The sequence below is a fragment of the Varroa destructor genome, unplaced genomic scaffold (genome assembly GCF_002443255.2).
Source record: "Varroa destructor unplaced genomic scaffold, Vdes_3.0 BEIS01000005.1, whole genome shotgun sequence".
Taxonomy (NCBI): Eukaryota; Metazoa; Arthropoda; class Arachnida; order Mesostigmata; family Varroidae; genus Varroa; species Varroa destructor.
In genome coordinates, this window is record NW_019211458.1 from 6,107,152 (window position 1) to 6,133,236 (window position 26,085).

Genomic DNA, 26,085 nt, shown 5'->3' on the forward strand with positions numbered 1-26,085 from the left:
GAAGACCGTGGTTCGCCTCAGTAACAATAAACAATGACGCGTACTTAAAAAGCGTAAACACACACACCAACTGATGTCTGGCTTCAAATTTGTCCAGAACTTCAACGATCAATACAGAACACCTGATTTGTCCGCCGCTAATCTAGCTTACCACTCCAAAATATTCATTTTTCGCTATTTAACTGTCTAAGCATTAATCGAGTTCATCAGCAGCATTCGTGTTTGCTCCTTTTCAAATGCTCCAGTTTTCGGAAGATTACGCAGCTCATAAAAAAGGCGGTGATAGACTTCTTTTGACGGTTAAAATATTACAAACAACCTCTAATTGATTTACTAGGACACCGCATAGCATATATGTTTTTTTTTTTCACTAGCAGCCTCAATGGCGCAAATTGTTCAAAAGATACCTCATGATGTTCAAAAGATACGGCGACCTGACCTATCTAACTTTCTTTCTAAACAATCAATAGAATACGAAATTTTCAAGTTCCTTCGAAAAAGTTTTATGGAACCTGCAACCTTTGACAAAACTGCAATACATACGCTTGCCGTACACGTTCGATATATACTAAAACGCACATAATATTCCCCTGCCGCTTCTTCTTCTTAGCAAGGGAGAGTGTGTGCGTCACAGCAACGATCAATGCTTAGCTCAAACAGTCCAATCACAGCTCTCACAAAGCCAAAAGTCAAAGAGCAGGAATTCTATTAGGACATTTTGAAATACTCGCGCCTATCCCAATGCTTCATCTACATAAACCCGATCATGTTCTAGTATTAAGCAAAAGCAGTGCTGCTTGAAGAAAGTCGCTTATACTATAATATGTCACTTCAATTACAGATAACAACAGTGTTCGACCTTGTAGAGAGAGAATTTTACGTATCCATGGAGGCGGTACGAGGCGAGGATTTGACACTCTTGGAAGTAGTTCACCTCATTACCGGTCACGATTGGATCAGGAAAACTGGCTGGCAAACGTTTGTGGCTTGAAACAACTTCCCTCGGTCGCAGAGTTTCGACGGCGAAAGTCTTATTAGTTATTTAGCCTAGTTATCATGGGGGGTCTTCCTAGAGTCTACCTACAGTGTAATCATTCCACCAAGAAGTACCAGCAGTGATATTTTTAGCTTTAAAGGCAGCACCTTTGAATGACACATGAATTTCATAAATAAATATATTTATAAAATTATAAACAAATATATTCAAGCGGACTGATTTACTTATGTTGTTAGCTGGTGGGAACGAACAGTTGATAGTTGTTACTCGCTCAGCACCTATATAAGTGTTGGTACAGAAGGGCAATATTAATATATTCAAAAAATCTCCGTAAAGTGACCGCAGCACTGTCATATATGCTATATATTTCTGGGCATTATATAGCGAAATATGCATTATTGTTTGATAATTGAAATGTGTTTTTTTTTTTACAAGAAAACGTAATCTCTACATTTGTTGTGAGCAGATGTGGCTGTATATTGTAAGAAGCGCTCATATGCTCGTACCTCGATCATTTCATCTGCATGTAATACGTTAGAGTCTTACATCCGGCATTTTAGATGGCTGGCTTCCAGCACGGAGCAATATGTGTCTATGCGCGGACTCGAACCCTGACGTGTCCCTAAGATTAGCAGGAACCCGTCTAGCAACCAAAATATATACTGCGTTTATGAGAATCTGTGATACTTCACGGCAACTCTAAGCCCTCGTTTGAATACAGCTTCTTTTACTAAAACAGAAATACAAAGTGGGGAGTTCGCTAAGCAAATCTCTGCATGAAAAACTCGTTTGAAATATATGATACGTGTTTAGAATTTATAATTCCTATCATCTATTTTTACCACTATGGAACCATATTTTCATATGAAAAAATATACGCAATATGTAAACAACAACGAAGCTAAGGTACCGACTAGCGAGTGCGACCCAGGGTGACATCGCCAATTGTGGTCTAGCTGCTCGCCGTCCGTTAGCTTTCCTCACAATCTGTGCTTTTTCTTAAGCGTCGACACGCGTAGGTCGCCTACGTTAGCTTAATTTTATATAATTTTTCATTCCACTAGTAATGAACCATTACATATAAAGTGCATTTTATATATTTTGTTATGTGTAAATAACGAAATATCTTCTGACAATTTATAACACTTTCAGTCGTAATTCTCGCCTTGCAGTTGATGGGAGCGCATCGTTACCATAAAGAAACGTGACTTCCTATAAATACCGAATCAGATCAAAAGAGAAATTGAATTTGCCACATTCCTTTTTTATCATATCCTGAAATAAGATCTTCTGGTATCTGTTGAGCCTATCTCAAATGTTTTGGGTATTAGTAACCCAGCTAAAAAAATTTTTATCTTCGCCAATACCCGACACGGCTGGTCTTTATTATTTAAGGCTTTTATTATAGGCTTTTGGACAACTAATAAGCTCTTATATATGCTCTCGTACGCAACTTCTCTATTTATGCCTTTCCAAAGTAAATCGATAATGGGACATGCTTTCCTATCCATTGTCTTTATTACCGCATGAAGAGCCCCGTAAACGCTGGCACTTAAATGTAGAAAATAGGCGGGTTTAAGGGTTATATATTTCTTTGCTCAGCTACGTAATAATTAGGCCATGATAATAAAATCTGGCATTGTTATCAGGTAACCAGACCGCATGCCCTATCAACAATCTATAAGTCTCTTGAAAAACTCGAGCTAATGGGCTGAGTTCACTGTTTCATTTTCAGCGATTCCATAGCAGCAGATGTTCCTGATGTCCACTGTAGGTACCAGTATCACCGTACGCTCGAACCTATCCAATATTGCCACCGAACCCGATATCTCTCGAGAGCGGTGCCAGCTCTCTCTCCGGTTGGCGGGAGGGACTGAATCATGCATGGTCTATGGCGACCCTATTCTATGTGCTGATTGAAGTTCCGCGAATTGCACGTGGGACACCCAGCACGCTTCCAACTGGCCTGATATAAATTTATGGTGGACCTATTTTTTTTCTCAGTCTTCACATTTTCAGTATTTGGATTATAATTCGGTAACATATTACATGCGAAATGCCAGTTTTGGTCAACAAAGCACAGCTATGCTTTTGTGCGGGGCCTTACCGTTGCGTTTTTGTCCTTCATGTACCGATAGCTACTCGCTGGTTTTCAATGCTCTAGCCTCGTTCTTGAAATGCCTGCAGCATTTACGTACTGCGCCTTGATGTAAAACTTCCTTGTCTAATATTTTCATCTATCTTCGATTGAATTGTGCGGCGCTGTGACCTTCGAGGGACAAACACTTCACCATTGGACGTCGACTTCTGACACAAAGAAAACTGATCTGATTTTCTCTGAAGTAAACTCAGCCTGAAGTTTCTAACTAACTGGAATATTTACTAGGCAGATTTCGTCTTTTAGTAGCGCATAACTCAAACGTGAGCAAGTTCCAACATCCATTTGATTCGCATGTAACAGTATTTTTATATGTATATATATATAATATATAAAAGGGTAGCGACGTTGTGGCAATGGCAACAGTGGTAGCTACACCCGAAAATCATTGACAACGACGACGACAGGCCGTTGCTATAATTAAAAAGAGCATTCCCAATGGCGATATTGGCAATGGCAACAGTAGTTGCAGCAAAAGACCGCTACCGCCTCCGGCGACTCTGTTACGCAGAAAACGCCAAGCACTTTATTTATATTGTTACATCACATGCCGCTTTAACGTATACGTATCTGCTTAATATAAGTCAATATGATTTGCTAATGTCATCGCTATGGACGATAGAGTATCTCGCTTGCTATAACTATTTTCCTATTTAAAAATTATGCTTTTAATCAACAGTCATTTTTGGCGCATGACGTCTTAGGCTTCCTACTGACACACAGATCCAGATTAGATTGTATATCCTTCTTATCTGAAACTCAAAATAAGGCTACCTGATAGAGGCTACAGTATCTGCAAGTTCATTATAATTATAACGATAATAATTGCTCCTACTTGCACGTGTGCGCAGCCAAAAGGATGATCTGCCATTGGACTGGTAGATATTATAATAGCAGAGGAGGTACATGGCTGTATATACTGTGTATATATACATATATAGTGCTTGCTTATTTGGGTTTATGGGAAAATCTGAACCTTTTCTGTGTGACAGCGCCACACCCAGACGGTGCGAAAGGGAGGGGAGCAATGGATGTATTTGTTATAACGAAATAGCCGTTGCAGAGTCTATCGTCAATTGCCCGTTCATAATTTCAAGGTAATCATTCTGTTAGCAACGTGCTTTTTTAACCTCTTCACATCTACTGCTAATATGGTCGGCAAGACACTTTTCCATGTCGCCGAATTTGCACGCTAGGAAAAGGGTCAACAGTAGGGAACCCTAACAATGTTGTATCTCGCCTCTGGACTAATCAAATCTCGAATAGGCAATACAACAGATAGCGTTTTCCCGTCGGCGCTCGGGCCGTTACAGGTGATGCTCGTCTCCTGTAGCCCCTGTGGGACGATGCAATGAACTGTCGTTGTCAGCGCCCAAAACGCTCGTGAAAGCGAGAATAATGTTTACAGTGGGGTCAATGACAGGTAATGTATGATGGACTGGCCATGGATTTTACGACGAGTATAGACAAATAAGTGAACGCACAAGCAGCAACGCTCTTTGGACGAAAGATACGTCATTTCGTTCGCTCGCGTCGATTTCGCTATTGATTCACTACCACCACTGGTGTTTCTTTTCCTGAACTGTGACCCTTATCAATTAGACAAAACATATGAACTTACTCTAAGAGCCTTTACGCTTATTAGAAGTCCAATAATATATTACGAATCGTCACTCTGTTGTACGAAAAAATCATCCACCCACCAAATTTATTTGAACGCTATTCACTTTGGTTTTTCCTAAAAATGCAAAATATGTAAGGCGTCTTTGAGTACCTAACTTACGGGTGCCGGCTATCGACCTATCACATAATATTATTAAAAGTCCATGTCCGTTTATATGTTTGCTTGTTATACTCAGGGCAATTTTTGTGGGTAGCTAGACGTTTAACCCCAGAAGACCAACGCACAAAATGTAACCGATCGGCCAAATAATTTTGCCCTAAAAGGAAACGCCTGTTCTTCTTTCATAGAAGTCAATATTAACTTGGTTGATCGTATGCCAATGCCAGTAACTTCATTATGCCCCCGGGTGGCACTCTAGTATATACTGTTCATTCTATCATAATAGTAGAAATAATCATAATGATAGATTGTGTTGCCATTTATCTTTTTTAAGCAGGAGTAAGAGAAGAATTGACAGTTTAACTGCAGCAACGGGATCAAGCAGGCGCCCCACGAAGGTGGGGAGCATTTGCGTCTACAGATGTGAAAGATGCGTTTTGCCAATGTCGGTGGATGAGATTATCAGTCAAAACAGAGACATGTGGATAAATTTTGCCCATTTGAATTGTATATCCATTAGCTACAGATCGATGCTTCGTGCCGGACTGTAGGCGAACCGATCATTAGATAGTAATCCTTGCTCGCTAGCGTCCTCGTAGGTGGCCGCATAAACGATGCTTCCTAGAGGTAGCTTTGCGTGCTGCTATAGTTAAGTAAACTGACTCTTTGCTGGTGGGCTCGAAAATCAATTCTTTCTTAAATACCGGAATACTTTTTGATATGTATCTTGCACTTGAACATTTTTAAACAGATGATCCAGAAATATGTGAGAGGAGGATACAAATTAAGCCTATTAAGAAAGTCTGACGGAAGTCCGTTCGGGATCTCATTACTTTTGGATTGCGACTTCTCTAGATTCTCGAGTGTCCTGAGCTGACATCCATATCATGTACATTAAGTTGGCTAAGACCTTCAGGAACCCATGAAGAATAAGGCCAGTTGCGACAAAGCAATTCATTGTTCGATAAATATGTAAATTTGAATGAAACTCTAGGTGTCCGTTTTGACGTTTCAAGTATATAAATAATCGGATCTTGCAGAAATGGTCCCGTTCGAAGTCCATATATAAATAACATTCGACAGAGGTTTGACATAGTTTTATCACTTCTAATGAACTACATAGTAACTACCAGGTACTATAAGGTGACATACTTCTAAACAGAATATTCCAAAATAGTAAACAAACAATTTGACTAAAATGGCAGGTTTTGTGATTGTACGTTTTGGCAGATTACGTATTGTCTTTGTGACAGTCTAGTGAGTAGTGTACTGATCTTCGAGACATATGGTGGTCGAGGTTCGAATCCGGGCAGAGACACACTCGATTTTATGCTGTCAGCCAGCTGTCCCATAGTATACATAATGGCGATGCTCGAAATATTTAGCAGTTATTTGAAAGCACAAACAAGGCCCTTCGACCTTTGTACAATAACAGCTGTTGAATAAGCAATGCTAGCCTCGGGATAGCAGCAACGGTTTTATTGTAGGCTCGCGCCCACAGCAGAAGTGGCACTTCTGCAACCCAACGTGTCATTCAAAGGCTACCATTAGAATGTAAATGCAAGGACGTGATTATATATATGCGCTTCATTAGCCTACTAACATTTCATTATCAGGTGCCCATGATGGCGGACACATTTATGGGCATCGACTAGCCCGTAACAATACACGACAAGTAAATGCTAGCCGCAAATTTGAACTTAGAAGAGTTGTCTTTATTTGCTCGTTCGCTATGACCAGTCAGCGGCGACTCATGCCACGAACGAATAATTCCGTATGAGATTAAATCGCGCTTGCCAACAGCTACAAATGCAAAAGACCGATGCTGCCTCCTGTAGTCGTTGACCTACCGTTTGGCCTCGTCGTGAAAATGAAATTTTTCCATATTAAATCGCCGTTGTTCGGCTACATAGCCGCGGTCTTTCACTAAAAAAGGTAAGCTTCATAGCCGATGGGGAATATAGCGTGACCTTGGATAACGATATTTTACTTCAGCGCCACTATTGAAGCTCTTCGTATTAAGCGTACGTTTGCCTAGTGTAGATAGAGCTAATCGTCAAAGGTACACATGCATTTATCGAACGTATTAAGGCTCTAATATAAGGCCTCCATTACCATTTTGCTTCAGCGTGAGCCTAATGAGAGCGGTTCGATTTATTTTAGTCACAGCAAATCATTTAGAGTCTTTACAAACTTCCATGTTTATTCTCTGCCTTCTATTCACGACAACAATGCCTGTCTTCACCATTATGTAACATTAACATATGGCAGGGTCTCTTGTTATGTGCACGTTGTCACAGTTTACCATTAGCGTGCTCCAAACAACGTTAGGTGCTGCTAAGCAGCAGCAGCAACAGCACTACCACGGCGCACCCAATATCTGGCACCTGATGATAATAAAAGGCTCGTATTTATATCGTTGTTTCTAACTCAGCTGAAATTGCAACGACTCACTCGCCCTGGCAATGCTTCTGCCAATTGAACTGTAACACATAGCAATAATACGTTCGCCGTTGTTTTTTTCGTTCATATGATCATAGTAACAAATGATGTGCCTTTGCGCGCTCATGTTGGCCATTGAACGGCAAATGGATAATCTGCCGTTTCGTTGTCCGTCTCGGCTTCAAAGCATTCAAATCTATTGCTCTCATTTACGGCGAATCTCGGTTAGCGCAGCCAATTATACGGGAATGGTCGAGTTAAACTATAGAGATTTTATTCAATAGTTTTCTTCGTCGTTCCTTTCAAACCTGTCACAGGTAACTTGAACGACAAATTCGTTTGAAGATTTTCTTTAACAAACAACACCGCTTTCGTAGAATCCGCGTATTAGGGTTACGACGAGGGGCCAGGCAATAACTGTGTTTCGATCCTCTTTCAAGAGTTAGGTCGTGGACTGAAAACTTTCACAGCCCAATCGTTTACACAAGCGGTTGCTGCTCTTAATAGGCGACTGACAAACTACGACGTATTAGTGTTTAGTCCAAACTTATTAACCCGCCAAACAAACAGAAGTTACTGATATCTGGTATTTATTGTCGGCTGCTTCCAGATGGTCGTGCCGAAGGCAGCGCTCACGATCACGAGAAGGCAACAGCATTCTGCACTGCATAGCAAATCTCAATGAGGCTTTCAGCCGCCGCCGCCGCTGCTGTGTACGTTCAGTATTTTGAAGCATGAAAAAAAGAACGGGCGATCACTTGTGTTCGTGCTTAGCCCAGCGTGATTTCTACACTTAAAAGTGTTGCGAATATTCGATAACAGCAATGATGTATTACGTTCAAGTACTATGGCTGATTGATTTTCCTATTTTAATTACTAAACGACGGAAAAATGAAGATTTCGACTGTCTATAGTTTCGCAGTAGATGATACATTGCGAAGCAGGCGTCGGCTCGTCTACGTTCTTATCTTAACAATGTTTCTATTTCAGTGCTGAATCATACAAAGTTTGTAATCGCAGCAACACATTTTTCTTCGTGCTAATGTCAGTTAACCGAAACTAGTTCCACCGTGATTTTTAGGCAGATACATAGGCGATAATAACTGCTCGAATTGATGATTAGTTGTAGCCTCAATCTCCAAGGGGAGCACGAGCAGTGTTCCCAGTGAGGCTACACAATACGAGATTGACGTTCGACAGTGCCCATTGACAACGGAGCAGAGTTCCAAATGCATTTAAGACAAGACGATTTAATTAGAACAAAAACAAGAGGTTTCGAATGATGCAGCATAATATTACTCTCTTGTATGTTGACTAAGAATGGCTCGATCAGTGAAATGCTGATTTCTCACACCTGTACAGATGACCAACGCGTTATGTTATTTAATGATTGTCATGGCCGTGTCCAATCTAGCAGCTTTTTGTGCTACTTACATGAAGCGCTATGACAAATATTGATGTCGTTCATTTAGTCGCTTGCGTGCGCCATGCCTCGGGTGCATCGATCTTGTACGAGAAAATCATGTGTCAGCAGATTACTAGCGCTTGAAGTAGCATAGCCGATGTATTAGGCTGAAATATGGCGTCACGCTTAGAAGGATAATCCAAATTCTTATAGTCAAGTGATTAAAACATTTACAGGCACATACATTGCTCAAGTATACATCTGCGTTATGACCTGCGTCTTCGCTGATTAGAAAATATGGCGCCTTTGTTCAGATCACTGACTGACCTACTTCGATGTTCTGTTTCAAGATTTTCATCCGGACTAAAGACTGTCTTAGAGGACGTAGTTGTTTTGCACAATCGACTTGAGAAGCAAACGCCAAGCTTCCAGTTGTACCAACAACCTCGATTTATTTTGATGTCTGAAAGTGGGGAGACAAGTGTCTTTTACAATATCAAAATACGTAGAGCTTCTTGTTAGTGATTTTTCTGCCACTACCGGTGCTTCGTTGTGTTCATGTTAGAAACGAAGCCTGGTTTGCTTGTTCGTCCATTGCTCACCGTTTGCCTGTTGGCTCAAGGTGCAGGCATACCTAGGTTAGTCTACCTTGGGTAATTCCCAGTAAATACGGAGGCGTCTGTTCAATAGTTAAGCAACTGTTTCTCTCAGGAAGAGGCTTTGCTCACGCATCTCGAGTGTCATCTGTTAAAGAAACGTGCGCATAAACATCTACGAATTATTCCGTCGCAGAAATAGCAAATAGCTAAACATAATCTTTTTACCGCCGTCACGACTTTTTTCCACAATGCTGAGAACAAATTCCTACATTATCCGTCACATATGTGCTCTTTATCAAGTGTGCTAGCTATGTGCTGTGTCGATTTACTTAGTTGTTTGTCAATTGACGTCTGTCTTGATCCTACCTGATCCTTCCCGAACACCGGGTGCAATCCTCCCCAGTGAATCCAGGATTGCAGACGCATTTACCGGCCTCGCAGCGGCCGTACGCACAAACTCCACAACTTACAGGTGGCGTTGACAGAGGTTGCTCGGACACGCTGATCAACGTTGGCTGGAAGGCCGAGGCCGCTCTGGCGGCCTGAGGGGTTCCGACGGTAGCGGCGACTAGGAGCAGTACAGTGGCGCTTTTCGATAAGGCGCTTCTCCTCGGTGACGGCGTCGAGGCGCCTGTACTACCACCCAATAAGGTTGCTGTGGTTAATGTGGTGACGGCACTAACGACAACGAGGTGAACGGCCACCCCCCAGACGAGACCAATAAGCGGCCAGCAGTCAAAGCAACAACCAACCGGCCCCCGCATCGCAGTCGACGGAAGAAGCGGCGGGAGGGCGTGCTGCTGCTGCTGCTGCTGCTAAAGGGGCTACTACGGCCGCCGTTGCTGCAGCTGGCCAACTGCACTTAGGCCAGCGACGACGTCTACTGATAATAATACGCCAGTATGATAAAATTCAACGACCGCAATGGCCACGTGCAATCAGCAATAGCTAAATTAGAACAAGCTAAAGAACTGATTGCAGAATGATCAATACCCCTTCCAATAGAGCTTTGTGTAGCAGTAGTAGAAAACTTCACGACACAACCGCCATCAGCAGCGGCATTCAATGAAGATGACGACGCCAGCACAGGCGACGGTAAACGTTGCTCTGACGACGATATCGAGGTCACTCGGTTTGTTATACTCGCCTTACTCTGAGTACTTATATGAAATTGATTACGTGTCTTGTTGTTGTTAAAAATATCAGTAGTTATAATATAATGACTGTAATTGTTGTAGATGTCAGCACAGCTACTGCAGCACTCTTGTCGCACTGATATTCCACTCCGGCCCCAGCTACTGCAGGTGCCCGTTAACTGTAGTTCATCCATTGCCATGCACTGACACCCATCCGCAGAGCCAGCAACAACTCATCAAAAGTTATCATTGAAGTTATCCACGCTTCAACTGCCATCGACATAACTTCTATAGCTGTTCTTAACGTTTTTGCAACGATTAGCCACTACTGACATACTGCGCTTTCCGGAGACCAATACCACCGACGACAACTATTGTACTATTCATACTGTTGTTGTCTATGACGATGATGATGACAGTATCATGACTGATATCGTATTAATTATGTATAGAATTCAATGAATGCCGTCCTTCAACCCTCTTCCCATTTTGTAGGTTTCATGAGCAAATGGCGCGAAACAGCTACTTGGGAGTAGTCGTGCTGCTGACAATAAAGAGCGCTCAGTACTCTAATTTGCTCAAATTGAATTAGTTTTCTTTCTCTGGCTTCAGTATTACGGTTGCATTATAAAAGAGGAAGCGTGACAACAACCGACAGTCACTCCTGGCACCCTTCCTGTCAATCACACACAAACATCCCCTCGTTGTTGTCGTCACGTTCACCCTGTCCGCTGCATTTTTCCGGTTTCTCTCGTTTCATTTCTATGTGTATCGCTGTTATTTACTTTGCTGCGACTGCTTTAATGTAGTTTGTGTTTATTGCCTAGACGTAGCAGTAGAAGCAGTACGAAATGCTGGGGGAAGGTTGACCGTGTCAGGCAAATAGATTGGTGCAGTGTTTCTTGTAATGAGCTAGGTAATCGGTTACAGCAGCGACATCATCTTCTCGTACGCTTGCAATTGCTGCTGCTGCTACTACCGCAACAAGCGACCAAACAATAACAGCAACAAGAATCAGTGATATCAACCATCGCCCACCATTCCGTGTTCCTGCCGCATGTCCGTCGTCGTGCACATTCCCGGTCCCAGCTGCTAACGTTATTGCAGTACTAGAGCTGCTATTGGAAGTTTAGCTTCTTTTGTAAGTCTATGAACCTCTTGGCCCTAACAATACCAGCAGCAGATAATTATCGACACAGTATCCTTCACTCCGACAAGCAGCACCTCTGTCCGTACCACTGCCTCTCCTCCTGGGCTCTAGGCTTTATATATACATCGGCGATGAGTACTTTGATTAACTCGACAATGCCTCGGAAATGCCATGTATCGACCGTAAAGAAGGATCTCAACACCATAACCTGGGCTCCATTAGCTCTTTTCTGCTTCTGGTTTTTAACACTCCTGCTATTCGTAAGGACACTACAGCCCTGCCGTTGTGTACCATCGCGTTCCTGCTGTACCGTTGTACAGCTGTAATACAACCATTGCCAGTGTCGCGGCACACGCTGGAAAACACTATCCTTCAGCTAAATAGTCAGATGAACTGACACACGTCTGCGTATTTTCGTGACGCTACTCGTCTTTGGTACTAGCAAGTGGTGCTAGATAGTGAAGAATCGTTTGCCTGAGTGGCTGGTCGGCCCGTCGCCCGCTTCATTGGTTGGGTAACCAGTCTGCCTGTCTGTCTCCGCTGCCGCTGCTGCTGCTGCTGCCGCCGCCGCGGCCGCTACCGTTAAGAGCAGAAGCAGGAGCAGCGGCTGCAGCAGTAGCCCGTAGTCGCTACAACTCGAGCGCTGCCGATCGTTCGCTGCTGCTACTGCGGCTGGTTGTGATGTTACAAATAGCCGTCGTCTGTTGAGCTTTCAGTTTGTTCCTGTCGGTCGCTCTAAAGGGAGCGCTCCGTCTGCCCTTGTATTTGTCTGTTGGCTATATATGCAGTTCGTTATGTGGCCGGTTGTTGGCTTTACGGTCGATTCACTAATAGGTAGCCGCTTGCCGTTCCTTGTAAGTTCCATATGGAGGCGTCTGCTGCTCTATACTGGGCTGTATGACCACAAAGATCACTGCCACAACCACAACTAAATGAAGAACTGTACTTACCAGCGCTATAAAAGGCAGTTTGTGAGTACGCTTAGCCTTTACAATCAAATCGCTCTTTGTTACTATTAACTTCATCCTTAGGAATTACTATTCCAATCGTCTAAGAGGGATTCAGATGGAGGACGAAGTAAATGTAGGTTACTCATTGGATCTTCTTCCGCGTAATTGTAGCTACCAAGATCAGAAATCATCGCCATCATCGTGGCAGACACACCCGGAAAAGCAGTCTAAAGTAACGCGACTGAGTGAAGGATTTTTGGTCTTTTGCAGTATTGATCAGAACGGAACAAGGGGAAAAGCCTTATTTACCACCATGTAACAAATGTAGTTAAGTTAGATTTATTTAAAAACTAAACGTATTATTGGATTGATTTTAAAATATCTGTTGACGTCTGTGTTCAAACCTAAACCCACAGGGTGTCCCTAAGATTAGCAGGCAAAATACGTTACCCAATAGGCAAATATGTTATACAATATATTTACATATATTTGCAGTTCTGATTATGGTGTGCAGGGAGCTTACAATGGTTGATCTTCTATGTGCTCTGTAAACGCCTAGAATGGTAGGAAGGATAAATGCTTCCGTAAACTATAATCATGTAATAACATCAAAACTTTCCGCAGTAAGAAAATGCCTATTTCTATACTTATAGGCTTATACACATAAAACAATGTTTTCAACTTTATCAATTTAATCCTCTCGAATATGAAGGCTCGCGCGGGCTTATAGCCACTCTGGAAGAGAATTGTTACTATTATCTTACCAGCTTTTCTTCAGAGGAAATAAAGCGCAAAGAGTTATTGCATGGGATCTCTACATTTTGTTTAGAAGATCCTATTTTGATTACATCTTAGAAAGAAGTGCTTATAACCCTTTTGACTACTTATTGTTATTTATTGCAGCTAGCAAGTTTTTACTGCTAGTACCCTGAACGTGAGTTCTTATATATATATATATATATATACATATAGTAACTAATCCAGTGTATTCGTCAACGATTGCAGTTCTACGTAAATATTTTTTATAAGTGTTTGTTTAATAGATTCACTTTGCGTTTGGATTTTAATATACGTTCAATTTTAATTTAGAGTTGGTAACCACGACACATACTATAATTTTCAGATTTGCTTATCAAAAGATTTACACAAATGACAAATGTTCCAACTCTTGCTAGCATTTATTTATCTTCCTTTATCGATCACAGCATTGATCTTTAGAGTATTTTCTGCCTCACACAGAAATATAAACAGACTTAGCTTACATCTAGGCTTTTCTGATGAATTTTTTCTTCCAAAACTTCTCTAAAATTTTCTTAATGTGCAACGCTTCTACATTTGTCGTCAACAATCACCAGAAAGCTTAGAATGCAAAAGCATAGAATCATGCGTTGGGGACGGGTTTAAGTAACTTTTTTTTTTCGCTAGGACTGATTTAATGTCTAAAACACGGGTGTTTGTACATTCATGAAGGAACGCGCAAATTAGTCAATATAATTTTTATTTCATAGCCGTAGAATTACCATTCAATTACTATTACAGCATGTTAGTACGTATGCTACTGTGTATTTTCATTGGGCCCAATTACATGCATGCTTTTCGACCGACTGCACAGCGACTTTTATGTTGCAGAACGAGTGCAACCAGCAACTTATTTACTTTTGCGCGACTAGAGCACAATAAATATACTGATTTACTTCGGTATGCTTTGAAAACTATGAAATTTATAAGTAAAAATGATCTTCAGCTCTGGACCTTCAATCTCTTAATTTCTTTTAATTAGATTCCTGCTCTGCCGGCTTAGAACCGTATTTTGTGCAAATATCGCCTAGCTGTTGAATCAGCTCAAGTACAGTAAGATGCTCTGCTAGCAGACGATATTTTTTCCCGTTAACTGAAATATAGATAGAATTTAACAACGATAAAACAAGCTCAAACAATACAAACAGCTCATAGTAAATGTCCCTTTTTTTAACTTAAATTTAAAATAAAGTATGCAAAATAACTGGCACAGTTGATACTAATGAAGAAACGTATATAGCAGAGAAGCTACCGAGATAAGTGCCCTTAAAATCAACCATAACTGAAAATAAAAAAATATACAGGTTACAGTGGGATTGGTCAGTTGAGACACCCGTTCCATTCTTTCAGATATGATCCGATTATCTACCCAGTTGCATTAGAGTATTTACAATGAATTAGAATAGATTGCAGTTAACCAGGGGCCCGGGGCAGTTTAATGGTGAACGATGAGATTAAAAAGAAAAATCTGTCAATATCCTTGCCAATATACTTTTCATAACGAAAGCTATACGAAAATGCCAGATTAGAGTTTACACAGTACATGAACCAATAATATTTAATGAAGTGTAAATAGTTCACATATATTTTAGAACTTACTAGCTGTGAGGTCAATTGTAGGCGGAGAACGGTCACAGACGATATGATTCTTAACCGAACACGACGGATTAGTAAGCCGAAGCTTTTCGCTACTGATAATAAACGCGAAATCCCTGCAAGAGTCCTAAAGTGTCAGAATCCTCATATGGAATATTTCCAACGCCATACATGGTAGCTTCTTCCGCGATAGTACGCATTCGTGTTTTTTGTGACTTTGATAAGGGATGGCGTTCACATCGAAATATAGCAGTTAAAATACTATATCATATCCACTATGAGAAACACCGTTTATCTACTGTTGAGTAGTGGCGACCGAATACTTCGTCCAGCTAGCCTTTGCTCCAGGTATCGAAAAAAATAGAGTAGGAGATTAGAAAAACAACACGATGAAAATATACAATAACGCCTGTAATTATTTTACATGGTGCATTAAATGTAAATTCGAGTTTTAAATGTAGTTTGTATTATAAAAATAGATATTCCTCCTAAAATAGCCTTGAGTCGTCTTTCACAAAGTGCGCAAATTAATGACGCGTGTCAATACCGAATTGAGCGGGTCGAAGGATGAAACGGATCGAACTGAATATGTATCCTTTTTAGTCCTTTCAACTGAAGCTCTTTAACGGCAAGAGCCACACTTCGTTGAACTACGTTCCCTAACATTGTAACATCAACGCCAACTTTCTCTAAATCAAGATTCGGCGACAGCATCCGGCAAAGACAACTTTTATGCTTTAATCCTCGGAAGAATGAGGGTAGCCAAATGAGCGGAAACTGGACTGTGTGAAATAATAAATTCGCGCATATCGGAAATATTTGCCCTTCTTGGAGTCCAGAATCCAGTTTTCTTACAAAACACCTTATTATTTCGTACCGTAGTAAATACGTTGGAAAAAAATCTGATCTGCTCATGAGGAAAAGTTGAGCGTGTCTGAGTTTTTCTGCCTTTCCCAATGTTTATTATTGTTATGGTTATAACTCTCTACGCTAAATGATAAAGCAGTGGGGCACGTGTACATACGGCGTATGAAAGGTTTATTCGATTCGAATGCGCTCGAATGAGTATTTTAGCGAGTCAATGAGTGTGCTTTATCGTCTCCCTGTAAAGTTCCACACAACAATTTCATTATGCAGAGTGACGATGTGAGTAGTTTACTTTGTTGTTTCCGAATATCACATATGAATATCATATAGGTATTACTTATTGTCACAATGCACTTGCAAAAGGTTTGTATGTCGGGATGTAAAAGGAAATTATTTGTTTAAAAAGGCTGTCTAATCTGCTGTTTATTGTTGCAGGTGGTGTGGAGCATCCTGAAACATTCCTTCTGCTCCCACAAGGTAACCACGCCGTCTTCAAATTTTTGCCGCAATGAATACAATCTCACAGGACTCTGCAATCGTTCATCGTGTCCGCTTGCAAATTCTGTGTATGCTACAGTCAAAGAAGAAAATGGTACGTCCTTTTTTTTAGCGAAAACTATACTGTCACGCGTCCGCAAATGACAGTAAATATACATGCAAACTATAATTAGTCAGTCGATTACATGGGATGTACATAATTATTAGAGAATATCGCACTAGGTCTTATGCCGGGACTCTTGAATGAAGTTCGTTACCTTCTAGTGGGGCAGCATATATATAGTTTGGCAAATAAACTGGAAAAAAATCGTGAAGAATGACGGGAAATACATAACTTAATCACTTATTTTCTATGCAGTAAGAAAAACCCGGGAACTTTCTTTACAACTTAACACGTAAATATACATTATCACTACTTGCTTAGTCAGTGGCCTTGAAGGAACGATAATTGCAGTTGTATGTTTGGAAAAATTATTCTTCAGTTTTGTACTTTTTGGTGTTGTTGTCGTGGCTGTTACTAGGCGTGTGTTACTTGTACATGAAAACAGCGGAGCGCTGCGCTTTTCCCGCACGTATGTGGGAAAAAATGAAGCTTTCTAAGAACATGGAGAAGGCCCGGGAACAGATCGATACCACCTTATTATATTGGCCTCGATTCGTAAGGGTTAAATGTCACCAACGGCTTTTCAAAATTCATCAGTAGGTGCAACAATCGAATCCTTTTTACTGTTAATATTATTGCTGTTTTACGGATTTTTAAACCCACAATATTTATTGCAATGTAAGATGCTATTTACATTTATTTTGTTTCAGTGTTACCTATTTCCGGTAGCGATAAATGGTATAAATATGATAATATATATAGACAAGTTACTCTAATTAACGTCTCGTCGTTCGTACAGATACTTGATTCGGATGCGCCGTATGGCCTTAAAACGCCGCACAAAAGTAGTAACAATCAATAAGCGCATCGAACGAAGGGAGAAACGCAGGGAAGAGAAGGCCCTCATTGCTGCAAAACTTGACACAGCCATTGAGCGGGAGCTACTTGACAGGTAATTGTATTCCTTATTTTATTAATACTTTGTCTCCGCACAAATATTTATTTTTCTAATTAAGAATGTGTGTACTTGACAAACAGACGATGGTCTATTTGCGCTGGGGCTAAAACAAAACGCCTGTTTCGGTAGTAATTATGTCGTGACACCTATATATATATATATATATATATATATATATATATATATCTATTGGAGAGGAAATTTTCTCATTTTTGTATTAGATAAAAATATCACTTTTTATATTCCTGTGACAATACATTATTATGTTATGTATTTCCCGTCATTATTCATAATTTTCTTCCACCAAGTGATGGATGGCATATCGTCAAATGGTACTGGGTTTCGTTTCGGAAAAAATAACTCAATTTTTCTTGACCCAGGTCGAAGGTAAGGCCATGAAGGCGACTTTTCAATAAGTGAAAGAAGGGTGAAGACACATCGGTGCAAAGTCCACGTAATATACCTCGCATTCGAAGTTCAGAAAGGCAGTTTGGGTCATGAGTTCCTCTGCCATGGAGTAACCCTGATCCCATTTGTTGGGTCTCTTCTGTTATATAGTTTGGGTGATTCGATATAACTGGACTAGATTCATAGAAAGCAATTAAACGCAAGATCTGATTGCATCCTAGGATTCTTCTTGACCTTTGCCTCTTTTTTGTTTTTTCGCGTCAAGTACTCTTTCAACGGAGAACTTTTTTTGAATGATTGTTAATACATTACATCAAAAATAAATCGTTAAATGTGCTCGTGCGTCCCACTTCGTTTATGACGCCATTCTTTGATCTGATTCATATGGCTGGCAAACCTCATGAATTCGTTCATGATTGCTCGTGTCTTGACATCCGTTTCAATGCAGATTGCATTGTGAGTGAAATTAAGTGCTGACCGCAGTCGTCTATGTTTCTCATCACTAAAGGACGCTAGGTGCTGTTTTTTTCCGTATTGTAGTTTACGCAAATGGAACGTTTACTAATTTGGTACCGGTAAACTTCGAAACTCCCATGGCCCTTAAACAGTTGGATCAGTAGGTGCGTTAGCGAGCCATGTCCACATCAGGATAACTTCAGCTTCAGTCCTGGAGCCACCCATTGTGATCTTTGGTTCATATTGATATACAAACATTATTTCTCAATGCCAGTGACGATTCTGTGTAAGAATCTGGGCAAGTGTTAAACCGTAACTTCTTGCTAAATATAGGAAGTTCATAAGTTATCTAAATTGAAAGTTTCTGAGTAAACCCAATGGATTTGAGGTGATTAGGGACGGTCGTCTGACACCGTCCACCTTTTCAGTAAATTCCTCAGTTGTTTTTTGCCCATATTTCTTCAAAGGCGCCTTTAGGTAGTCGTGATGAATGTTATACGGACTACCAGACTGCAGGCATCCTGTAAATTTTGAATACAGTTTTCAAACTTGGTAAACCACTTTTCAGCAACGGTTTTAGCGATAGTGCCGTTGCTACTTAAGGCCGATATCCGGCATGTTTTGGCAGTGGCGCTAGCCTTGGTGAAGTGCGGAGTATAGAAGGTGTAAAAATGCACTGTTTTCTACCTGAAATGTCCGTCATTGAATAGTCCTTTTGAGTTAAAATTAACACTATGTAACTCCAGCGTGCTGACAGAGCAGGTAGAGTGCTTTGGATCATATAAGTAGAAGTCAAAAAAAGCGCAGGAACGTTCTTATAAACCTAATACATATATGTGTGTGGTGTCTTTAATCGAATACTCTTTCTCACCATGGTCTGGCCATGCGTAAATGCATATATCTGGCACTAAAGATGACACATCTTCAAACAAGTCGATTAGTTCAATCGGCTACTTTATTTACTACAGTAATAGTGGGATTAAGCCTTAAGGAGAACACGAAACAAACATAGTCCGGTAAAGGGAAAAAGATAAAAAATTGACCGACTTCTAGGGGTTATTGCTAGTGACTAAGTATATGAGCCTTGTCCTTGCTGGAAAACCGACATTATAATAACCAATTGAAAATTGGGGAAGTGCGTTGCGTTTAGTGATTTATTTGTTTTACATGTGTTTAATAGTCAAGTTAAAAGAATAAAATGCATAATAAATTAAATAAAAAATAAGTTTAGCTGATAAAAAACAAGTTCTATGAGATGTATGAAATCTTTCATATTTTATATGCATTTTGCGTTTGATAATTGACTTAAGTGACATGGTGAACCTGATTCAGCGATCCTGAGCTTTTTCAATTAGGCTAATATAGAGCTGCAGGTTAGTAACTGTGCTAATTGTACCGATAGGCTAAAAAGTGGAACCTACAAGGACATTTACAACTTCCCACAAAAGGCGTTTGACAACGCTCTCGAAGATGAAAAGGAAGCGGAAGAAGAAATGGAACAAGACGACAACGACGACGACGATGATGATGTGGTCAGTCCTTACTTTTTGTCTATGTTTCTAATTCTTACTTGCGTGTCATCTGATAGTTTTTTTTGGCGCAGTAGTGTCTTTTGTTGGGTGGATATCGATCTTTTTTGCTGTAACCCTTTGTTCATAGGATACATCATTATTATTTTAATACTCAGTTTTAGTTTACTACTTCATTTGATTCTTAAAACATGACTGCATGCTTTTTGCATGAAGTAAAATAATTAATATGGTGTAGCTGTGAGGATCAAGAAGCAAGGTACTTACAACTTCATCAATATTATCCAATACTTTAGGGAAAAGTGCGATTCGTCGAAGCAGGCCCCTCAGACAGCGATGAGGACGATACAAACGATGTGGACAGAAGTAGTGAAGATGGAGTAAAAGTAGGCGATATCGAAGATTGGGGCGAAGGAATTCTTAACCAAGGCGCTAGCAGCAGCAGTACAAATATTAACGCAAGCGACGACGATACAAGTAAAGTCGGTTTTAAGAGAAGTGGTCGGGTAGTTAAGCGGGAGCGCACTAATGTAAAAATCGAATATGAAACGGAGACAAAAGAAGCTGAACGCGCGAAAGTCAGCACTTGAATGAGTTTGATGGTTGCCGTGACTATTTGTGAATATTGAGAAAGCAAATTTTGTCTCCAATTTTGCCTAATGCAGGCAACATTTCAGTGCATGGGTGTACATTAACTTCAAATTTTCAAACACGAATTACTTGTCCATTCACTAGATAAAAAGTTAAGCAAATAAATTAGGTTTCATTGATGTGTAACTACAAAAATACCCTTGCTTTTATTCATTGTACAAGAAAGAATATGTGATAATTCTTGTTATCAGAACACAATACTTATTATATCTATGTACAGTTTCAAAGTAGTATGTTTTACAGGACATTGAAGCTGTTTTTGAAGTGTACCTATAACCTGTTTGGTGCAATTTGTGTAAGTGCACCTATTTGGTTACAATTTTACTGCCCACCGTATTGATTTCTATCCTTTCTATGATTATAGTGACTTTTTAAGATTTATTGGTTATGCAATAAGAAATCATTGTGGGCTTACGTCGACGGTATACTTGTTTGAAGACAAACGTACAATTTACTTGAAAAATGCAAGTTACCTATTTATTTCCTTCTATCAATTTTTCGCACAAATGTTTAATAAACTCGAACATTCAAGAGTTGTTACGAATATGTTGTGTAATAAGTTCATAATACAATTTGTGTTGTAAAATAACCCTTCAATGCAACGATTCGGTGGTTCTGAATACAGCGGAAAGCGTATCACTAATGCAGACAGGCTTCGAGCGTTAGCGATTTATGATGAATGTTTCGTATGTATGTGAATCTTACATGACTCTAGGCAACATAGGACATGACATCGGCCATTCCTCGAAACCCATCTTGTTCTCCTTTGATATAAGCTCTCATAATTTTCACATCATCGACAGGTCTGTCGTCGTTATCGGTGGCGACCTGGCCCATTCGTTTTACAACAGTCATACCAGAATACACCCTCGCGAAGATAGCGTGCTTCCCGTCTAGCCATTGCGTTGGCGCCAATGTAATAAAAAATTGGGATCCATTTGTGTCAGGACCTGAGTTTGCCATCGAGAGAATTCCGGCACCTAACGTACACAAATTTAGGAAAAAGAATGAAATTAGTTTAGAATTTTTGTGACTGATTCTTTTTGTATATACAACGTCATCAAAGAGTGCGACATTGTTATAGTAATAATCGACCTATTGGTTGTTACTTATATACAGGATTCACAGATCTCAGAACTTGGAGTAAATTTAATGGATGATCATTAGCTAAGAGAAGGTCAGTTCGCAGGTATCACTTCAAAAATATACAATTATATAAGAATTAGATAAGAACTAAGAATTATACTGCAACCTTTAGGAGTATATGCGTTAGAATATAGCGAGGATAATCTCTTTCGTTTAACATGCCCCTTAGGCTAGTTGAATTAAAATAATTAGAGTAATACATCAAATAATGAAAGTATTTCAATTTATACCGATTGGTGTTTCACATTTAACATGAAACTAAATTTTTTAATTATAGCAAACGATCTATGATTAAATCTTTATTTAAAAGAAAAAGAGTTTTTTCTTTAATTTCCGCGTTATTGAATAATTGTTTGTGAACTATGTTTGCTTTGCCAAAAAGAGCAGAACTTCTGTTATACACTGTTGAAATTGGTTAACAATAAAACGCAGTCTCAGATTTTACGGTGAGATTGAATTAAGTTGACGTGTTGAATATTTTGCAATTTTTTCTCAGAAGAACAACGACCGTACATTAGTTCTGTGTGAATACGAAAATCGAACACTTCGCGCATGTTGCAGAATGCTTACAGAAAACAGACACTAAAGCTCGAGTGAAAAGGTAGTTCAAGCGTTTCATAGATGGAGAGAAATCCATCAAAAACGACACTTATTCTGGAAAGCTTGTGACAGCCATCGCGAACGAGAACGTAGAAAAGGTAACACAGTTTCTGCTTGCTGACTGTAAAGTTGTCATAAGAAGGCTAACAAAAGAAGCGAATCTTAATAAATTCGTGTCGAATCATTTTGACGAACCACTAAGATGTCAGAAAACTTGTGGCAGAGCTTGTGGCAGAACAGCTGAGTGTTTAAAAGATGAACGCCCATGAGGAACTACTAGGAAAACTGCTTGTCGCTTCAAAAAGGCTCAAATAAACCTGAGCACGTTCTTCTGTGTAATCAAACTTAAATGTATGGTTACGATGAGGAGACTGGGATGCAATCTTTTGAGTATCAGTCCAAAAACCTGACCGCACGATATAGGTCTAAAACCAGGGTACTCCTCACAGTCTTTTTCGACCGTCGGAAAATCATTCATTATAAGTTCATACTATCTGGTTCCATGACCACAAAGAAGTACTGTCAGCAGGTATCAATAAGAGTGCGCAAGTCTGTTCGACGGAAGAAACCAGAACCGTGGCACAACAATCTCTGGCTCTTCTATCCTGGCCATGCACCGGCTCACACTTCACTAATCGTACAGCAGTTTTTATAAAAATGCGATACGTATGTTACGTTCACCCGCCGTATTCGCCGGACCTTTTTCTTATTTTTTAAAATCACAGAAATGTCAAAAGGGTAAACGCCTCAACGTGGTCAAAAAGATAAAATGAAAATCGGTGACCGAACCGAGGAGTAATCCCGGCAATCGAATTTTAAAATGATTTTGAAGGCTAGAAGGAACAATCTTATAAGTGTTTAGAATCATGCAGAAATTTCTCTCTGAAGGGGATAACTTGCGTCAGAACGATTAAATAGATAATTATCAATCCAGAACAAAACGACTCATTTATATTTAAACAAAATGTTATATACGAAATGTTAAAACTAGTGGCTTTTTATTTGGCATTACTCAAAGCTATATGCAGCTGCCAAACAATTGAAACAAGTCTAAGTTATATAAAATGTACCACGATCTCGCTGTGAGCCAGTATCTTCACAGAAGTCGATTAGTCATTCGATTAGTTAACCGCGCGAAATAGCGATCGATAACCAGAACATATTCTGGGTGTTGAATTTGATGAAGATTACTCTCGCGCCTGTATCTCGGAATATTTTTAAAGCTACGTGGCCAACACATTCTGATATTGCTATGTGCGCCTATTCAACTACGACAGTCGGCAATATTTGATAAAGTTTAGAAACCTGTTAGTTGAGCTCTGTAGCCACCCAACCCAACAAATTTTAAATAAAAATAAATGAAGAATCCCGTATATGAAACTCATTTTGGCCCTTGCCCATTCAATTTTGCTGGCGAAAATTCTTTTTACTAAGATGGCCTTTATTGGTTAAATATAATTGGAAAGCAAATGTTACTCTTTTATTATCGGCATCATGCATGCATTGAGGTTAATAATTTCTATTTCTAGTAGTCATTTTAATATTACCAAATAGGCTTGCTACGGTATTGCTCACCTCTTGAATCCTATCAAGATACTCAATTCTGTCAAAAAGTAATCTACTATGTGGATAGCAGCAACTAAAAGAGCAGTAGTAGCTTCTTATAGGTGTGTCTTACCATAGTGGAAAGTTTCAAAGTAGTTATTTTAAAGCAATCAAATCAAGAATGATTAATTCAAAATCTGTGTTAGATGATTCGATACTAATAGCTATCTTTTGAGTACTAACTGGATAAATTTGATTGAAACAAGAATATAAAAGCCAATATATACCTTAGCACAAAAAGTGAAGCGGTACACTTTCTCAGTAGGAGATAGCTAATAATCGCTCGCTAATTTGTACGATACCGGTCACGTTCTAAACTTACTTTTCCTTTACTGTATATTAGCTTTTTATATTTTTAAGAACCATTAAATCTTGAACCAGAAAGGTAATCTACGACTAAATATAGCACACTTCTGTTTCATTTTTTTGCGCGGCTTAAATTTAGTGTTGGAACAAGCTTTACCTTTGTGGACGGTAATATGCACCAAGTACAAAATGTTGGCTTAACATGTTACATGAGATATGACTTCAACATGTGCCTGAAATGACTAGATTATTTTTACTAAATTATGTGAAGGAAATACTTTTCTGAACGTGCCTGAATAGCAGTTTCTAATGGCATTTTGACTGGAATTACAATGTTTTACGTTTAGCTAGTAAAAAGCAAAGGTCTGTTGTTATTATAATAGCTTTTCAAAGGCGACACTATAACGTAGCTGGATGATCTTATACCGAAAAAAGAATGACAAATATATTTGTTTGTTTCATAGGGCAACATGAATTGGAATTTTTCTCAAATATATATATAAATGTCTTTGCAAATCTTTTCCAGTTACAAAGAGCCACAGATTTTGATTAAAGTACCATTTGGAAATGCCATTCATCGGCATCTGTTTGGCTAGAATAATTGCGCAGTAACATCAGTCAGATTTCTGGATGTGTCTCGCAAGTTTTAAGCCAATATTTGCGGCTTAGTGCACAAAGAGAAAGCATTGTTAATACCAGAACGCGTCCGCACAGACGAGCGTATTCCGAACAGTTCCGACGAACATAAGCAATACAATATAGAAAACAGCCTCAAATGAGTATGGAGAAGGGAGGACGAAACCATGTATAATAACTGCACATAATGTGTTGAGCTAAAACATGCTTATGTTTAGTGACCTTTTTACTTGGAACAGTACGTCGTTAGAATGGCACAATCCGCATTTTTTAAATGGGTAAATATTACTTTTAATTAACAGCACAAAATGCTAACAAAAATGTCCTAATTTTTATACCTATTTACCGAATCTAAAAAAATACAACAGGATACAAAAGTGACCTTTGTCTTTTTAATTACCGTGTATTTCCCTAATGAACATTTGTTTTTCTCTACTGTTGCTAACAACTTGTCAGTATTCAAATGTTCAGATTGTTTTTTGCTGGCTTAATTCATTCGTTACCTGTAATTATAATGCGTACCGGTGTGAAACAACTCAGGATGTATTTCATCCTTGAACGTCCTGCCATATATGCTAGCTCCGCCGCGTCCGGTTCCAGTGGGGTCTCCACCCTGAATCATAAAGTCTGGAATGATTCGATGAAACTTCACTCCATCGTAGTATTTTCTGCGAGCCAATTCTGCGAAGTTCCGGCACGTATTTGGTGAGTGTTGCCAGTATAGCTCTACAACGATTTCTCCCATTCTAAATAAAACACGGAAAAGCAAACAGATGGCACAAAAGTATATCCGTGTATTAAAAGGCTGAATATCTAAAATATGAAAGCTATCTGGGCACAAAACTTGCCATAGAAAACACGCAGCCGTAAATGTTTCTACTGCCACCATTTTCGAGATTAAGCCGCACTGATGAATCCATGAGGAAGCAATCAGCGCCCATAAATAAAATGAGCGTACAAGCAGTAATCGCGTTTACCCGCAGTACCCATATCTCATTCATTAGTGTACGACAATAATTAAACAATATATGATGAATATGCACCTTCGGCGATCGAAATATTTATTATTATGAAATTATAGAAAGGAAATTTCTCAATCATCGCATAGTTATTTTGCGAACACCTGATTCAGTATAAGAGGTTGTTAACATTAAAGTCTCACGTTGTCTCCAGCACGACAAAAGGAGGTTGCCAGAATGCTTCAGGAATTCCAGACATTATGCATATGCTAAGGCAAAACACTATTTTACAAAAGCTACACGAAGAAACAATCCTGTTAAACAGCGTTTCGAAGGTGCCGGTAGTTCA

General features: G+C 39.6%; 4 protein-coding genes across 10 annotated transcripts in view; 1 reads left to right on the top strand and 3 right to left on the bottom strand.

The window, feature by feature from the left end:
- dsd (attractin-like protein dsd) overlaps positions 1 to 12,360 on the bottom strand; it is a 33,710-nt gene extending 21,350 nt beyond the window's left edge. Inside the window, exon 1 of one of the 5 annotated variants that reach the window (XM_086989230.1) lies at positions 9,751 to 12,360. In XM_086989230.1, coding sequence (XP_086845356.1) covers positions 9,751 to 10,148 — 398 coding nt within the window. In that variant the 5' untranslated portion in view covers positions 10,149 to 12,360. Of the gene's footprint in view, positions 1 to 407; positions 428 to 543; positions 667 to 3,104; positions 3,348 to 8,814 lie in introns of those variants that run through there. The other 4 variants (XM_086989234.1, XM_086989235.1, XM_086989232.1 and 1 more) reach the window with 4 other exon arrangements.
- A 144-nt stretch (positions 12,361 to 12,504) lies between these two features.
- Positions 12,505 to 20,619, top strand: Rbm13 (RNA-binding motif protein 13). 2 transcript variants are annotated; one of them, XM_022808817.2, is made up of 6 exons: positions 12,505 to 12,641; positions 16,317 to 16,473; positions 16,901 to 17,078; positions 17,282 to 17,434; positions 19,707 to 19,836; positions 20,130 to 20,619. In XM_022808817.2, exons 1-6 carry the CDS (start codon positions 12,603 to 12,605, stop codon positions 20,421 to 20,423), a joined length of 951 nt encoding a protein of 316 aa, XP_022664552.1. In that variant the 5' UTR covers positions 12,505 to 12,602; the 3' UTR covers positions 20,424 to 20,619. The 2 variants fall into 2 exon arrangements, with proteins under 2 accessions (XP_022664552.1, XP_022664553.1); XM_022808818.2 differs by lacking the exon at positions 12,505 to 12,641 and adding an exon at positions 15,998 to 16,160.
- On the bottom strand, positions 13,776 to 15,804 carry mRpL53 (mitochondrial ribosomal protein L53). The gene is made up of 3 exons (XM_022808819.2): positions 15,562 to 15,804; positions 15,018 to 15,130; positions 13,776 to 14,511 (listed from the first exon to the last, which is right to left on the bottom strand). Exons 1-3 carry the CDS (start codon positions 15,726 to 15,728, stop codon positions 14,393 to 14,395), a joined length of 399 nt encoding a protein of 132 aa, XP_022664554.1. The 5' UTR covers positions 15,729 to 15,804; the 3' UTR covers positions 13,776 to 14,392.
- Cypl (peptidyl-prolyl cis-trans isomerase-like 1 Cypl) lies at positions 20,595 to 26,075 on the bottom strand. 2 transcript variants are annotated; one of them, XM_022808820.2, is made up of 3 exons: positions 25,940 to 26,075; positions 25,300 to 25,523; positions 20,595 to 21,464 (listed from the first exon to the last, which is right to left on the bottom strand). In XM_022808820.2, exons 1-3 carry the CDS (start codon positions 25,993 to 25,995, stop codon positions 21,196 to 21,198), a joined length of 549 nt encoding a protein of 182 aa, XP_022664555.1. In that variant the 5' UTR covers positions 25,996 to 26,075; the 3' UTR covers positions 20,595 to 21,195. The 2 variants fall into 2 exon arrangements, with proteins under 2 accessions (XP_022664555.1, XP_086845362.1); XM_086989236.1 differs by lacking the exon at positions 25,940 to 26,075 and adding an exon at positions 25,901 to 25,924.
- Positions 26,076 to 26,085: the final 10 nt, after the last annotated feature.

Bases quoted from the DNA above. Each gene is read 5' to 3' on its own strand.
- Rbm13 (XM_022808817.2), top strand. From the start codon at position 12,603: ATGAAGAACTGTACTTACCAGCGCTATAAAAGGCAGTTT. The intron at 16,474-16,900 runs GTACGTCCTTTT...GGCTGTTACTAG, and splicing joins TACAGTCAAAGAAGAAAATG to GCGTGTGTTACTTGTACATG. The intron at 17,435-19,706 runs GTAATTGTATTC...TTGTACCGATAG, and splicing joins GAGCGGGAGCTACTTGACAG to GCTAAAAAGTGGAACCTACA.
- mRpL53 (XM_022808819.2), bottom strand. From the start codon at position 15,728: ATGCTGTCGCCGAATCTTGATTTAGAGAAAGTTGGCGTTGATGTTACA. The intron at 15,131-15,561 runs GTATTGACACGC...GGACTCTTGCAG, and splicing joins CCTTCGACCCGCTCAATTCG to GGATTTCGCGTTTATTATCA. The intron at 14,512-15,017 runs GTAAGTTCTAAA...TCTATATTTCAG, and splicing joins TACAATTGACCTCACAGCTA to TTAACGGGAAAAAATATCGT.
- Cypl (XM_022808820.2), bottom strand. From the start codon at position 25,995: ATGTCTGGAATTCCTGAAGCATTCTGGCAACCTCCTTTTGTCGTGCTG. The intron at 25,524-25,939 runs GTGAGACTTTAA...TGTTTTATTTAG, and splicing joins TTTGTCGTGCTGGAGACAAC to AATGGGAGAAATCGTTGTAG. The intron at 21,465-25,299 runs GTACGCATTATA...TGTGTACGTTAG, and splicing joins TCCTGAGTTGTTTCACACCG to GTGCCGGAATTCTCTCGATG.